The 14,788-nt window shown below is 46.6% G+C and overlaps 3 protein-coding genes across 4 annotated transcripts; all 3 read left to right on the top strand.

Moving 5' to 3' along the window:
* Positions 1-3: 3 nt before the first annotated feature.
* On the top strand, positions 4-4,580 carry LOC130519106 (zinc finger protein 502-like). 2 transcript variants are annotated; one of them, XM_057022251.1, is made up of 9 exons: positions 4-177; positions 654-856; positions 931-1,032; positions 1,108-1,203; positions 1,276-1,386; positions 1,464-1,578; positions 1,663-2,392; positions 2,767-2,819; positions 2,902-4,580. In XM_057022251.1, exons 1-9 carry the CDS (start codon positions 144-146, stop codon positions 4,446-4,448), a joined length of 2,991 nt encoding a protein of 996 aa, XP_056878231.1. In that variant the 5' UTR covers positions 4-143; the 3' UTR covers positions 4,449-4,580. The 2 variants fall into 2 exon arrangements, with proteins under 2 accessions (XP_056878231.1, XP_056878233.1); XM_057022253.1 differs by lacking the exon at positions 4-177 and having other exon boundaries at positions 838-856; positions 1,113-1,203.
* Positions 4,581-5,556: 976 nt separating this feature from the next.
* On the top strand, positions 5,557-9,269 carry LOC130519514 (tetraspanin-7-like). Its single transcript, XM_057023029.1, has one exon. The coding sequence runs from the start codon at positions 6,635-6,637 to the stop codon at positions 7,712-7,714; it is 1,080 nt and encodes a 359-aa protein (XP_056879009.1). The 5' UTR covers positions 5,557-6,634; the 3' UTR covers positions 7,715-9,269.
* A 386-nt stretch (positions 9,270-9,655) lies between these two features.
* def6c (DEF6 guanine nucleotide exchange factor c) lies at positions 9,656-14,788 on the top strand. The gene is made up of 12 exons (XM_057022178.1): positions 9,656-10,015; positions 10,563-10,703; positions 10,892-11,068; positions 12,163-12,393; positions 12,466-12,612; positions 12,712-12,820; positions 12,920-13,125; positions 13,204-13,311; positions 13,477-13,643; positions 13,927-14,122; positions 14,196-14,286; positions 14,397-14,788. Exons 1-12 carry the CDS (start codon positions 9,920-9,922, stop codon positions 14,600-14,602), a joined length of 1,875 nt encoding a protein of 624 aa, XP_056878158.1. The 5' UTR covers positions 9,656-9,919; the 3' UTR covers positions 14,603-14,788.

Genomic DNA, 14,788 nt, shown 5'->3' with positions numbered 1-14,788 from the left:
GGGGGTTTTATTTTGGAAAAAGGAAAAGATGAGCACGTGTTAAGGAAGTTGTGTTTGCGTGCTAAGGACGCATATTAGCCAACATATCATAAAAGATAACTATAGATCTTTTTCTGAAAGATTTTAGGAGATATTAGGCCTAGATGGAGGTGTGGGGATCTACAGGGAAATCAAATGGTATGCTAATTTACAATTGCGTTGTTCTCTGTGTGAAAGAACCTTATGTTTTTAAAAGTCAGACTGCTAGCGGGCTCGGTCTATTACAGGGATGAAGGCTATGGTAGATGTCATAACGCTGCAAGTGAATTGACTTAAACTCGTTTTAAATTAAACTGCAATGGCACTTTTTAATCATAAATGCATTATTTTCCGACAGCAAAAGCGCAGACTTGGATCCCTTTTATGGAAAGAGTCAAACGCCCATTCAGTTATTTTGTCCTGCAAATATACTGGTTCATATTTTTTTGTAATGTAATTGATGTAATTGGGTTTTGTGTGTGGGTTGTTTTTTCTTATAAAAAAATACATTGCTTGCGTCCTACAGTGAACTATTTGCTCCAAAACGTTTAAAGATTTTTTTCGCGTTGATGGCAAGATTATAGCTCATTGATGCCCTCAGCAGATCACCTCTCGCCATTACACTTGTGTTCCAGAGCCAAGCATACCTCTTTCTTCTCTTCGCCTCTTGGTGCCCCCAGTACAGCTCCTCTCGGCTGCCATGTGGCGGCTGGCCAAGCAAAATGATGTGATGAGTTATGAGAAACTCCAGGAGTTTGTGTTCATGGTGACTGAGGCGATCCCTGGACTGATGAACCAGAGACAGAGAGCCCAGCTCGTCCTGGGTCTGAGAGCAAGGGTGAGGAGAGGATCGGCACCACGGCAGCCTTGCTGTAGGATAACATTATCTTTAACAATCCTCTGCCGTTGCAGTTGATTCTGGAGCTTTGCAAAGGCTCAGCTCGGGGTTCTGTCGATTCTCAAGCGATCCAGAGCTATTTGAGTAAATTTCCGATGGCGTCTGCAGACCCAGACGTGAGTAAATGGAATCATTTGACAGCGAATCATTTGAACCTTATCCTCGGTTGATATCAGTCCTGTCTGCGTCAGTACAGGGATTCTGAGGTGAAAACAACAGAGTCCACTTTTATTGCTCTTGTTCAGAGCCTGCTGAAGGACCCAGCAGAGAGAGCATACTTTTTCCAGGTTTGACTGATTTTTAAAAGCCTAAAGCTCCTCTAACTACTATAGTGATCAAAGGTGGTTATACTGTTACAGGAGGTGTTTCCTGTGCAATACGGATCGCAGTATGATGCTGCTCTGCATGTGTTGCTCTGGGAGATGCTCACAAAACTGGAAAAGCTGCTTCCAGTACCAGATTTGAAACAGGTATTCAGTGTTTTACCTCTACCAATGAGGCACTTTACCACCACTTATTTCCATAACAAAGCAGGCTGTGATTACAGACTACGACCTGGCTCGGCTCCGCCCCTTCTGTGGTGGAATGCGTTCAAACCTCAGTCGAGGAACTGAGCGCGATCTTCAAGCTGTACAAAAGTTCAGGACTAATCAAGGCGCCATGTAAGTAGAGCTGAAATGAAAACAAAATAAGTGAATACGTTTGCCTGAAAAGTACCTCAACAATTTCTCTTCTTTCATTTTCAGACGGTCCCTCATCCACTATCGGCAGCTGCATCATGTCTGCTTTATCCATTCCTCCATCACACAAGACCAGTATCTCTGTCCGACTGGAGTCGATCCATAACTACGCCAATATTCTAAACCCCGTCGCTGTAGTTGGAGCGGAACAGTACAGCGTTCTGGCCGTCTACGCTGACGCAGAAGAATCTGGCCTGGACCCAGACATGATGGAGACGACCGAAGTGCAGCTTCAGACAGATTTTTATGAGGAAGAGATAGTGGCTGCCAGTGAAGATGGTCGAGTTGAATTTACCGGTTTCAGGACAGAAGAACCCAGCGAGACGTTGGGAGTCGCCAAAGCTCTGGAGACTCTCAGCAAAGCCTTCGCCCTACGGAAGGAGAGCATCGATCAAGAAACACTGTCAGAAAAGATTAATGATGGGTCGGGAAACGGACTGGACCAAGAACCAGAAACTGGACGCCCAGTGGATAAGAAAACAGAAAACATTGTTGAGCAGGAGATGGAGGAGTCTCAAGGCCCACACATGGAAAGAATGACAGATTCTGGGGCGACCCTGGAAGAGAACCATGTTTCTCTTGCTCTCCACGAGGAGACGGTTCCTGAGATGCAACAGTCCCTCGGCTCGGTCAACGCACGGCGATCCTCGCGTCTACAAACAAAGTCTTTGCCCAACGAGCAGGAGCCGTGGACAAACAACAACTCAACCGGAGAAATAACCCAAGATCCCAAAATGTACAAGGCATCTTTTCTGTGATAGACAAACCACTTCTTGTTTATAGTATATAAAGTGAATATGTCTTGATTCAATTCTGCTTGAATTCAGCTTCAAATAGCAGGTTTGTGAGCACACCGATGTTATCTAACGGTTGCCTCTTCTCATCAAAAGAACCAGGACTACCTTTTATTGGTCCAGATTAAATCTTGCACTGCTGTCAGGATTATGACCCGAAGCTCTGAAACAACCCCCTAAATAAAGAAACCAACAGTATTTTCTTGTTTTTAAGTTGAAGAACCAGCTACAGCTGGCAGTGGCTCAGCTTAGCATAGAGAGAAACAGCCGAGTATGATGGAAAACATTCAGCAAACCTTTGTTCTTCTCTCACCAGGAGCAAAGCTGATCTGTCCCACTCTGTTATAGCTGTCAAAGGAAGCAGCAATGGTAGAGCATTGATGTAGAACAACAATTTAAAACCTTTCTAAACGCTGCTGTTTTACTCATCCATCTTCTTTCACCTTTGCAGGGGATTCTGACTCGGTGACGTCCATTATCTTCACCTGCTCGCAGTGTCCCTTTCACCCCGTGGACAAAAGCAGCCCTCCTCACTTCCACATGCAGACCCTTCACACCGAGGAGTACAAGAATTTGACACGGTCGGGGCAGAAATTCACACCCTCTCCTTCCAGCACCGACGAAATCTTCACGTCGATCAAGCTTTTCTCTGTGGGACACCCAGAAGAGAGCGAAGCAGAAACTGAACGGGACAAAGTGGGACAGTCAGACAATCCAAGGAAACTCGGGGCGCCTGACTCCCCAGGCAGGCGAAAGGCCCTGTCTTGTGAAACCTGCGGTAAGACGTTCACCCGGACCTCTGACGTCCGGAGACACCAGCTCACCCACACTGGGGAGAGGCCGTTCCACTGCTCGCTGTGCGAGCGAACCTTCCAGCACTCGTGGGACCTGGCCAAGCATCAGAGCAAACATCGCGGCGCAGCTGTTTCCTTCTCCTGCCAGCTCTGTCGGAGCTCCTTCGCCAACCTGCGCACGCTGACCGTCCACCACAAGAGAGTTCACTCGCTGGAGAGCCAGCTTCCCTGCATCTGCTCCATCTGCAGCCAGAGTTTCCCCACACTCTCCGACCTAATGGAGCACAAGAAGTCTCACGTCTCCAGCAAGCAGTACGTCTGCCAGCAGTGCGACGAAGGGTTCGACTCGCTGCTGGCGCGCTCCCTGCATCGGCAGTTGCATCAGGTCAAACGGCAATTTAAGTGCCCGCACTGCGATAAGACGTTTACCCGGCGGTCCGATGTAAAGAGGCACCTGTCCAGCCACACCGGGGAGAGGCCTTACCAGTGTGACCAGTGCAGCAAGCGCTTCTCGCTCCGCTTCATGCTCATGAAACACCTCCGTGTTCACACTGGAGAGAGGCCTTTCCAGTGCTCCCATTGCCCCAAGAGGTTCACCCTGGTGTCAGTGCTGGCCAGACACGAGAGGATGCACACCGGGGAGAAACCTTTCCTTTGCTCCCAGTGTGGGAAGAGCTTTTTGTCGCAGGGCGAACTCTCAAAACATCACCGGTCGCACGTGGACGACAAGCCCTACGCCTGTCCCCAGTGTGATAAAAGGTTCAAAAGCAAGAAAACCCAACAGGAACACATCATCTCCCACGCCGGCGCCCGCCCGTTCCCCTGCACCTACTGCGGGAAGGGCTTCGCCAAACCGTACGCGCTGACCAGGCACAATCTGATCCACACGGGAGAGCGGCCTTTCCCCTGCGGACACTGCAAGAAGTCCTTCCTGACCCTCAGCGAGGCTCAGCTGCACCAGCGCATCCACACGGGGGAGAGGCCGTACCCCTGCGGCGTGTGCCCGCTCAAGTTCAAAAGCTCGTCGGAGCTGGCGAGGCACAAGCGCAGCCATTCCGGGCAGAGGCCGGCGAAGCCGCAGTGCGAGCAGTGCGCAAAGACCTTCCCGTCCAAAGTGAAGTTAAGGAAACACATGGAGACGCACCGAGAGGCTGGAGAGGCGTCGTCGGTGGAACTTCTACAGCCCGAGGAATCAACTAGTTGAACTGTGAGAGACAGTAACACAAAACCCCTTAATTTGCAGGTTTTATCAATTTAAAGTTTAAGTGATTGCTGGGCGTGGGACAGCCCCTGAAAGATGTTTTGCAAATAATTCTGAATAAATATTGTTTTCAAATCTGCCTTTTTACTGAAACCTGTTTCTGCATCACCTCTGGCATCTTTTGATTGAGATATCTAATAGTTGCTCCCTCACGCTAATTTTGAGCTTTATCATTGGGTGGAAAATGTCCTGCCCCCATTATTCTACACCTTTTATGTTCTTATTAATATATACAGTATCAACACTAACTTGAGCTACAGTAGGAAAAGTTACATTCAGATTCAGATTCAGATCCTTTATTGTCCCACACGGGGAAATTTACAGTGCAACAACAGCAGCAAGAGCACTCAGAGAAAAATAAGATAAAATCAAATAGAACAGGATTTGGAATATACAAGAGGATGTATATTTACAATAATCCAGATAAATGGATACTTGGCCCCTGTATACCTGTACATAGTACAGAGGGTGAATACAATATACATATCAGAATATATAATATTCAGATTGTGTTAGCGGGTGTTATGTTTATTGTGCAGTCTGACAGCAGCCGGCAGGAAAGATCTACGATACCTCTCCTTCACACAGCGAGGGTGGAGCAGCCGCTCACTGAAGGAGCTGCCCAGTGCTGTCAGGGTGTCCTGTAGGGGGGGGGGGGACGCGTTGTTCAACATGGATGACAGCTTAGCCATCATCCTCCCATTTCCCACCACCTCCACTGAGTCCAGGGGACATCCCAGGACAGAGCTGGCCCTCCTTACCAGTCTGTCCATCCTCTTCCTGTCCCTGTCCGTGATGCTGCTGGACCAGCAGACTATCCCGTAGAAGATGGCTGATCCCACCACAGAGTCATAGAAAGTCCTCAGGAGGGGTCCCTGCACTCCAAAAGACCTCAGCCTCCTGAGCAGGAACAGTCTGCTGTTGCCCTTCTTGACAAGGGCGTCTGTGTTGTGTGTCCAGTCCAGGTTATTGTTTAGGTGAACACACAGGTACTTGTACGACTCCACCACGTCAACATCCGTTCCCAGGATGTTCACTGGTGCAGGCGGGGGGTTGTTACACCTGCGGAAATCCACCACCAGCTCCATGAGCATGCAAAGCTGCATTAAATGCCTGCCTGCATGCTAAGATTTAGCTCAAAACATCGCTGTTGACAAAACAGCATAGCTTCCAAGACTTTGGTAAGTTTAAGTTCTGAGACAAATGAAAAAATGAAATGCTTGAGGAAATTGTTTAGCTAGCGTCTAGATAATGTTTAACTGTCAGCGATTCTTTAGCAATAGAAATGAAGGAGTGGCTCCTTTACCGCACAACCTCCAAAGCTCCAAAGTTGGATGTTCAGTAGGTGCGATGCATGACGCCTTTCCTTCAGTCCTGTCAGCACCGCACATAAAACCCGATGAGCCGACGGTTATAAAACTGAGATTAATTATAAACATCATAAACTAAAGTTCATTTCCTCTGCAGACCTCCAGCTGCCTGTAGTAAAGACCCCTGGTTTCCCCCGCACTAATAAACCGCTCTAAAAATCCCTTTTACCAACTCGAATAATAGATCTAAGGTTGAGGGTTGGTGCGTCTTTACAATTTGTTTTTCTTTTCTATAAAGCTCAGTTTTGCTCAATTCCACAGGAGGTTTGGTGGAGAGGAACCAGATGCAAAGCAGGAATCTAAAACTAGCAGCCTGGTTCGATGCAGCCAACAAAGCCAAATTTTACCAGCAAATGTTCAATTTATCGTGACTTTTGCTGCTAAACTCCACAAGTGCACGCTACGTTTTCCTCGGCGGTGTCTCCTCCACACCGAGAGAGGGTGCCCGTGACGGGAATTTCAGCCCTTACTGCAAAGGGCGGCGAGGGCGAGTGGACGGATCTCAAGAACCGGTGGCCACAGAGGGGGTGAGAAGAACCAAAATAAACTAATAAATAAGGTCGAAACAAGGGGGCTGTGAGCACAGATAAGGGTACAACGCGACAGCCATCGGTGATTTATCGTCCAGTTGACATTAGTGTCTTTGGTGGCGCTGTAATAGCCTCTCGTAAAAGACGTGGGGGGACTGATTGCGTGAAGGCGCTGATAGAGGCGGGGTGTGTAACGGAGAGGCTGCTGGATAAAACTGGAGCTGGAGTCATGAGCACTACACACCGTTCCGGCTCGCTGTCAGCCCAACCGAGTCCCAGCAGACGAGACTGGGAACAGGACGGCCTGGCCGCGCGACGATTTTCCTCCCCGCGAGGTATCAGCCTGCTGACGCTGCCTCCTCTTCCCCGCCGACCCTCTTCGGTCTGCGGCCACCTGCTGTTGACCTACCAAGAGCAGGAGGAGCAACTCCATCGGCAGAGCCGGACATCCTTGTCCATGTGTTCCGAGGCCTCCCTAGCACCCCCTGCACCTCCTCCTGTGGGGGCTGCCCCGCCCTGCTGCCGGCCCGTTGGGGTCATGCACCTCCTGCGACTGGGTCTTCTGACTTTTAGTTGCCTCTTCTGGGCAGCCGGTTTGGCCCTCTTCACCCTGGGAGTGTGGGCGCAGATCTCCCTGGCGGACTACATGACGCTGTCTGCCAATCGATACCCCAATGCCCCGTTCATCCTCCTGACCACGGGGGCGGCGGTCACTGCCTGGGGCTTCCTCGGCTGCCTGGGAGTAGCTGCACACTTACCACGCCTGCTCAGGGCTTATGGATTCTTCCAACTCGCCACGCTCATTGCTGGTTTGGCAGCTGGACTTTCTGGCCTCTTCTACCGTGAAGATATTGCTGGGGGGTTTCGCAGCGGGTTGCAGCGAGCGGTGGCCGGCTACACCGAAGACGAGGGTCGTGCGGATGCGTTAGACAGCCTGCAGAGGGCCCTGGACTGCTGCGGGGCTGAGGGTTGGCGAGATTGGCTGAACTCTGACTGGGCTATGCAGCACATGACCTTCCAGACCTCAGAGAATGGATCCTCGGTGTCGCTCCCGGACAGCTGCTGCGTGAAGCGCAAAGGCTGCAAGAATCGTCCGCTTTTATCCGATGACAACGAAGGCGTCACGGCTGCAGGAATCCACCCGCACGGATGCTTCCGCAAAGTCTTCAGCTTGGTCAACGACAATGTCTTCCACATCGCGGCGGCCGTGCTGGGACTGGCCTTTACTCAAATCGGAGGCATTGCCTTAGCTTGTCTGCTGGCCAAAAAACTGGCTCCAAGGCAACATCGCCGTGTGGCGGTTCATTAATGGTCATTCAGATAACGGAGGACTTGGCAATCTCTGTCTAATTACATCAAGAGTTTGGTCCAAATTTTGTTCATATCGCAAAAATTAGACTTTCCAAGGATCAGACGAGCAATGGAAACTCAGAAAAACCCGTTTTTAAAATGGATACTGTAGTTGTACCTGCTGCATGCATGTGAAGGTCAGGAAATACCACAACTGGACTTCCTGTTTAGAATTTTAGGCCATTTTAAGAACTTAACATTTGGTGCTAATCACTAATATTCAATCAAAAGGGGAGAACTGATAGTGAGGACACACTGGACAAGTAGAATCGCATTATTCTCAGATTCACAGCACAGAATTTCCAGAGCTTTGTTGCTAAAAATGCTCATTTTAAAACAATTAACTAGGGTCAGTTTAGGGAAGCGGCAGAATCTCAGCACTAGATGTTCCCCAGCTGGTTTGTGACTTCAGATCTTTTATTCTGCCTTTGCTCGACACATGTTCGTATACTCCATTCAATTTTCCCATCACAAAGCCTTTGCTGTTAAAAAAGGAAAATAATCTGTTGCTCATCTTCTTTCCTTTGTTTAGGTTTTCTGTGGTTCCATGACCGCTCAAATATTTTCCGCCAGATGTCCCTTTGTTAATCTTTTCATTCAAAAAAGAAAACAACAAAATTCTCTCTTTATACTTTGGGAATTTAATTCATGAATATATAATGACTTCCAATAGACCTTGAGCATAAAAAGTGACATTTTAGTCTTTCTCTTCCTCTCAAGCTCAGTTTGAGGAAATAAAATACTCTTATTTTGTTTAATTTCAAGCTCCAGATACCACTCTCTAAATAGCAGGCTTATAAGCATAGCATAGCATCTCAACTCATCAAATAATAGAGATTACGCCTCCAAAAAATGTTACTAGATAGTTAATGTCCTAACCCTAACGTAGCGTAAATGTAAGCCTGGAATATCTAGTTTTAGCAAGGCTAGCTCGTAAGTTAGCCGACCATTCAGTAGTTGAGTTTAGTGCCTGTTTTTTGAATGTACACATTTAATTACATTTCAGGGTAGAAATTAAAAGATGTTGTGCTGTAGCTAATATACTAGCTCACTCGTAGTCTGTAATTGTGACATTGTTTGGCTGCTGGCTTTTAGGACGTATTCAATCCATTAGCACAGGCTTTTCCATGAGTCTCGTGGTTAAACTGTGTGGACTATCTCTTTCTTCTTGTGAGCCTTTTTTCACCAACAAGCATGCATGGAACTGTAAAATAAATCTGTCCACAATAAACGGGGAAGCTTTTGGAAGCGTCCTAGGGTGCTAAATTCTCATCAGCGAGGCGATGAGCTGTCTGTGGACCTGGTTAATGACTGACCCAGTGACCTTCATGCCACCTGAGCCCGTATGACCTCGACGCTCAGATCTAGAGGCTGATTGTGATGAAACGCCTCCGGTTAGTAATGCAGGAAAATCAGGAAAAGGAGATGGGGAAGCTGAAGGCTATTTGGGCCACCATTTCCATTATCCAATTATTGTATTGATTAGCCTACATCATGCTCCAATAAGGTTCGTGTCTAATCACGCTGTCCTTGTTCATCCCTTTTGCCAGAGGTCGTGAAATCCTCATCAGCTGCTTCATCACACAAAACGGACATCCCCAAATATGTGCTTTAAGTCCGAGAATGGGTGAAGAATAAACAAGGTTTCAACATCATTGAATTGGTGCCCAATGAAAATTTGATGATGACGTTGAATTCATGAAAATTGCAGCCCAAGTTTGCGGAAATTAATAACAATTTTTAAAAAATGAAAGGATTCGTCTTAAATAGTTTTTTTTCCCTGCAAGAACATATTTGGAGTTTTCCTGCCTTTATTCCCTTCTGAAGCTGATGGGTGTGTCGAGAAACTCTTCCTCCTGGATGTGATAACTCCCCATATTTGTTTTTTCCGCGAACGCCGCCCGAGAAATACCCAAAATCCGCCCCAACAACCAGCCTGTGAGATTCCCTAAATCTCGTCTGAGCTGTTTATTTGAAACATGAAATAAAAGTGTGAGTATTTTAGGCTGCTCTCTACTCTCCGCCTCTTTAAACGTGTCCTACATCTGGCTCCTTTTGCCTGCACTCTGCCCCACATTCGATCGGCGGAGTCCCACCGCTGCGTAAAAGCCGCCGCGCAAACGCGCTCGGAAATGTAGCCATTGCGCACGGCGAAGTCGCGAAAATGGACCTAAAATCCGAACTCCTCAAGTCTATATGGTACGCTTTCACGTCACTGGACGTCGAGAAGTGTGGGAAAGTGTCCAAATCGCAGTTGAAGGTAAGACGCTGTGGGATATATAAGATCAGGAAATAGACTCGGTTAACGGCGTTAAAATACATTTTTATCACTTCAGATGTGCTGAACACAGCGAAATCGTGTGTCTCAGGCGTCTAATCTAAAAAGCAAATTGACACACAAACACTGTTACGCAAGCTTAGACAAGTCCAGAATACTAAGGGGGGAATCCTGAAAAGGGATTTAAAAAAACAAAAACAAAACATATATATAATATTGGAGGTCAGCGAGATTCCAGTTTCAAAGTTCAGTCCGTGACACAGAAACAGGGAACCATGAAAAAAAAAATTATGTCAGCTATACTTTTATGGCTTTCCATGATGAGTTGTTTTTTTTGGTCCTACTGTGCCCACCCCCCGGGCCCTCAGAGGACAGAAGAATCCAGGGAAGTAGCAGAAAGCTGTCCGGACACGCTCGGCTTTGTGTGGGTTTGCATGCTCGTGTGAAGAAATACGGATTGCACTAATAACCCCCCCCCCCCCTCAAGCTGTCTGCTAAGCTCCTTGTACCTGCGCTGTCTGTTGTGCAGGTGCTCTCCTACAACCTTTACACGGTGCTGAACATTCCACATGACCCCGTGGCTCTGGAGGAGCACTTCCAGGATGATGACGAGGGGCCAGTGTCCAACCACGGCTACATGCCGTACCTCAACAAATACATACTGGACAAGGTAGAAAATAAACAAAAAGTCCCAATTTGTGTAAAGAATCTGGGGAAATAGCGCTTGAATGACATGTAATACATTGTATTGACGACAGGGGGCGTCTATTCTAAAATAATTAATTTTTGTAATGAATAAATTGTTTCTCTTGGCTGGAGGTTTTTGTAAGTAGTTTCTGAGTTCCTCTTCACTAACAGGTCAAGGAGGGCATGTTTGACAAAGAGAAGTTTGACGACCTGTGCTGGATGATGACGAGCAAGAAGAACTTTAACATGGCGGCGCAGCGGCTGTCAGAAAGAGACTGTTTCAAGCTTTTCTGCCTGTTTAACCTCCTCTCTGAGGACCGCTACCCACTGGTGATGATACCTGAGGAGGTAAACCTTATAGAACCTTTTTGATTGACACCTGATGGTCCCAGTTTTGGTCTAGGAAATAAAAAATAATAAATTTAAATAAATACATACATACATACATACATACATACATACATACATACATACATACATACATACATTAATTAAAATATGCAGAGCCCTAAAGAGTTCCAACATAAACCAACCAAGTAAAACAATGACCTTTTTGTCCACTATAAAAAAAGCAAGTGCAAGTATTTTAATGACTTTCTTCCTTCCTGCACTTCATTGGTGACAGTTTACATTTCCTGTCAGCAGAGACAAAAATAAACTGCTGTTTGTTATAAAATACAGAGGATTTACAAAGGTATACGTTAAACAACTACATTATCTGCAATAGGTCACAGATTTGGGGTTTATCTTTTTAAATAAAGCTAACAACAATAGCAATTTTAGCAACAGCCATAGGGGAGTTATAGTATAACAGTTATAGTATAACTAGTTAGAGTTCCAGTGGCCGTTACTTACTAACAACGGTTTTTTTGTGATGCCGATAGCAGTGGCAACATTTTAAGTAACCATGGTAACAGCAGTAATAGCTTGTTACAGTTACCGTAATAGTTTCAGTTGCTGGAGTAGTGGTGTTGTAATTATACTAGTTGTAACAGTATTGCACAGCAACACTAAATGTTAAAACTTATTTTATTAGTAACAGTAGAGGTTTTATACTTTTAGCAATGGATTTTTTAGCAGCCCTTTTTGTAACACTGTAAATAGTTTAGAAGCAGGAAAAATAGTGCATTAACGCTAATCAGTAACCATGGCAACAGCAGTAATAAGGAGCTGTTGCTGATAGACACATAGAAACTATAGGGATTTTAGTGGTGATGCTACCCCTGTCAGTAATTGTTGCCACGGGAACAGCCACATAGAGTTTCAGTTGGAGTTTTGTCATAATTACAAGTTCTGATCTCTATAACTATGACTGCCAGTAATAATAAATTGTTTATAGGCAAATGTGGAAGCTACAACTCCACTAAAGGTGCGCCATACATGCAGCTGAAAAAAGCTGAATTAAATGTAAAGAAAACCTAATTTTAAAAAAAATCCTTCAGGTGGAATATCTCCTTAAGAAGATCTGCACAGCCATGAACCAGGAGTGGGATGGGAAGCCTCTGGATGCCCTGATATGCCTGGATCCCACAGGCCAGGACGAGGGCTTGTCCATCTGGAGTTTCCTGGAGCACATGAGCGAGGGTCATCTGCTGAGGGTCACCAACGCTGAAGCCTTCAGTCTGGCCTTAGACGAGGTCTTCCTGGAGATGTATCACAACGTCCTCAAGAGGGTGAGCTCCCGTCTTCATATCACCCGTCTCTCCCTCAATGTTCCGCCACTTTAAGACCCCTCTTGTCTGCAGGGTTACATGTGGAAAAAGGGGCACGTGCGCCGCAACTGGACTGAGCGCTGGTTCGTGTTGAAGCCCTCGTCCATTGAGTACTATGTCTGTGAGGACCTGAAGGACAAAAGAGGGCAAGTCAAGTTGGACAAGAACTGTGTCGTGGAGGTGGGCGAGGAAATGGAACGCACCACATCTGAACATGTGGCCACAATACTTGACTGAATTAGGATGGATCGATTTGCCCACCTCCTCTTTCTCTTTCAGCCCGTTTCGGATCGGGATGGAAAACGCTGCATGTTCTGTGTCAAAACCCACAACAAAACCTTCGAGATGAGCGCGTCGGACCAGAGACAGAAAGTGGAGTGGATTCAAGGTAGCTTGGCTCATAAGTCTAATACTGCCCTTGTATGCTAAGTATGATGATAACGTGAGTAGCAGAGTATTGTAGCATCACTTTGTTTCTACGCTACAGCTGTTCAGACAGCCCTCCGTCTCCAGACCGAGGGCAAGTCGTCTCTGCACCACGAGCTAAAACTGAAACGGCGAAGGCAGCGTGAACACAGCCGGAGTGCCCGCAGCAGCTGCAGCAGCCAGAGCAGCCAGTCGGACGACTCCAACTACCAAGAGACAGAAAAGGGGAAAGAAAGACAGGATTTAGAAATAGAGAGCATCATACAGGTAAGAAAATTAGTGAGGAGTCGACTGGTTCTAATGCAAAGGCAGGTTTGTCTTTGATTTTCCTGTGTTAAATCGCAGCATGCACGAGAGTTGGAAATCAGACGAAGGGAGCAAGAGGAAAAAGAAAGGCGGAAACAGAGGGAGGTGCAGCTGGACCTGGAGAGACAGCTGAAGGAGGCGGAGATGGTAGATGGCTTTTACTGACATCTGAAATGGGCTTTAAAGCCCATCACTCAGATTCTGTGGCATTATAAAACTTTACAATCAGAGATTTTAGGGAACCGGTGTTAGTATTCCAGGAACAGGTGCTTCGGGGATCTTTTGAGTGTGTGTGTGTGTGTGTGTGTCCAGTTGAGAGACAGCATGAAGGCAGAGATGCAAGAAAGGGCAAAGGAAGCCGAGCAGCAGAAGAAGAGGATCGCTGAACTGGAGCTCACTCAGCAGAAACTGGAGGCGGCTCTCAACATGGAGATCCAGGCTCGGCTGGAGGAGGAGCGGGCCAGACAGGAGCTGCAGAGGTAGCAAACAAACTCCCATCACATCCACCTTTTGCCTCTCATCTGTAGAGCGCCAATACTGAAAAAATAATTGTAAATACGCCCCTTTTCTGTGTTTGTTCTTCTAGAATCATTATGTTATGTCAGGGAAATAGTGTGTCTCCTTGTGAAAAAAACATGTACCATTCATTATTATGCTCAGTTTTTGGCTCTTCTACATGATTGTAGCTTCACATGTATGTATTTCGCAATAAATTAGTGCAGTTTTTCATCACTGATGCAACACGACCATGTGCCACTCCAGGTTGCTGCAGGCAGAAGAAGAAAAGAAGAAGCTATTCAAGCTCCTCCAGGAGCAGCAGGCCCTGCAGAGTCTCAGCCCAGTGCAGCCGGAAGCGTGTAGCGGCATAAACGATAGCACCCCTTCAGCTCTTTACTCGGCCTCTCAGGAGCTCCAGCACCTGCAGGCCTCTCGCCAGAGGAGCCACCAGCATCTGGAGGTATAAGAAAGCAACAAAGTATTCGGTTTGGCTCACAAAAAATGCTCACAAGACAATTACTTCTTTATTCCAGGAAGTTCAAGAAAAGTTGAGGAATGCCAGTCAGTACGTACGACACTGGAATGTCCAGCTGAACCGCCTGATGACGCCCATCAACCCTGGAGGTGCAGTAAATCAACCTCTGTGTGGTTACACATTCCTGTCCTATTGCTTTTAATTAGAGGTTTTAATGTTCTTATTTTCCCATTATTCCATACATTAAATTATTCTCCAGAACACCGGACATCATTAGAACACATGTGTCCCAAAAAGGAGGCACTGGCCAGTAATGAGTTCATTGCCAAATGCAAGTTAAACCAGGAGCAGGACACCCCGATAGCAGAAGATCACGACTTGAGGGATCTGAAGGAACAGATGGAGGCCGCAAACCTGTCGGATGGATCAGACGATTCTGAAGAAACGCCCAATGGACAAATGTGATGGCTTTTGTTTTGAAACGATGGGAGATGGAAGTAGAGGTAGCATCAACAACACGAAGAAAAAAAAAAAAAGGTTCATTCCAGAAGCAGGCTGGTGCCAGATAACACTTGACAATGATCAGTTCAAACTGACATTTTTGTAAGATAAACATTAACAGTGACTAATAAAGTTTAATTTTATGATACA

This window comes from Takifugu flavidus, chromosome 22, assembly GCF_003711565.1.
Source record: "Takifugu flavidus isolate HTHZ2018 chromosome 22, ASM371156v2, whole genome shotgun sequence".
Taxonomy (NCBI): Eukaryota; Metazoa; Chordata; class Actinopteri; order Tetraodontiformes; family Tetraodontidae; genus Takifugu; species Takifugu flavidus.
Note: the sequence above shows the minus strand (reverse complement) of the source record. Positions and strands in the feature narration are given on the sequence as shown.

What these genes read in the sequence shown, in the direction of transcription:
- LOC130519106 (XM_057022251.1), top strand. Translation starts at nt 144, where the DNA reads ATGGAGGTGTGGGGATCTACAGGGAAATCAAATG. An exon ending in TCCTGGGTCTGAGAGCAAGG is followed by an intron (nt 857 to 930) that starts GTGAGGAGAGGA and finishes CTGCCGTTGCAG; the next exon opens with TTGATTCTGGAGCTTTGCAA. An exon ending in ATAACCCAAGATCCCAAAAT is followed by an intron (nt 2,393 to 2,766) that starts GTACAAGGCATC and finishes TTCTCTCACCAG; the next exon opens with GAGCAAAGCTGATCTGTCCC.
- LOC130519514 (XM_057023029.1), top strand. Translation starts at nt 6,635, where the DNA reads ATGAGCACTACACACCGTTCCGGCTCGCTGTCAGCCCAACCGAGTCCC.
- def6c (XM_057022178.1), top strand. Translation starts at nt 9,920, where the DNA reads ATGGACCTAAAATCCGAACTCCTCAAGTCTATATGGTACGCTTTCACG. An exon ending in ACAAATACATACTGGACAAG is followed by an intron (nt 10,704 to 10,891) that starts GTAGAAAATAAA and finishes CTTCACTAACAG; the next exon opens with GTCAAGGAGGGCATGTTTGA. An exon ending in GCCAGACAGGAGCTGCAGAG is followed by an intron (nt 13,644 to 13,926) that starts GTAGCAAACAAA and finishes GTGCCACTCCAG; the next exon opens with GTTGCTGCAGGCAGAAGAAG.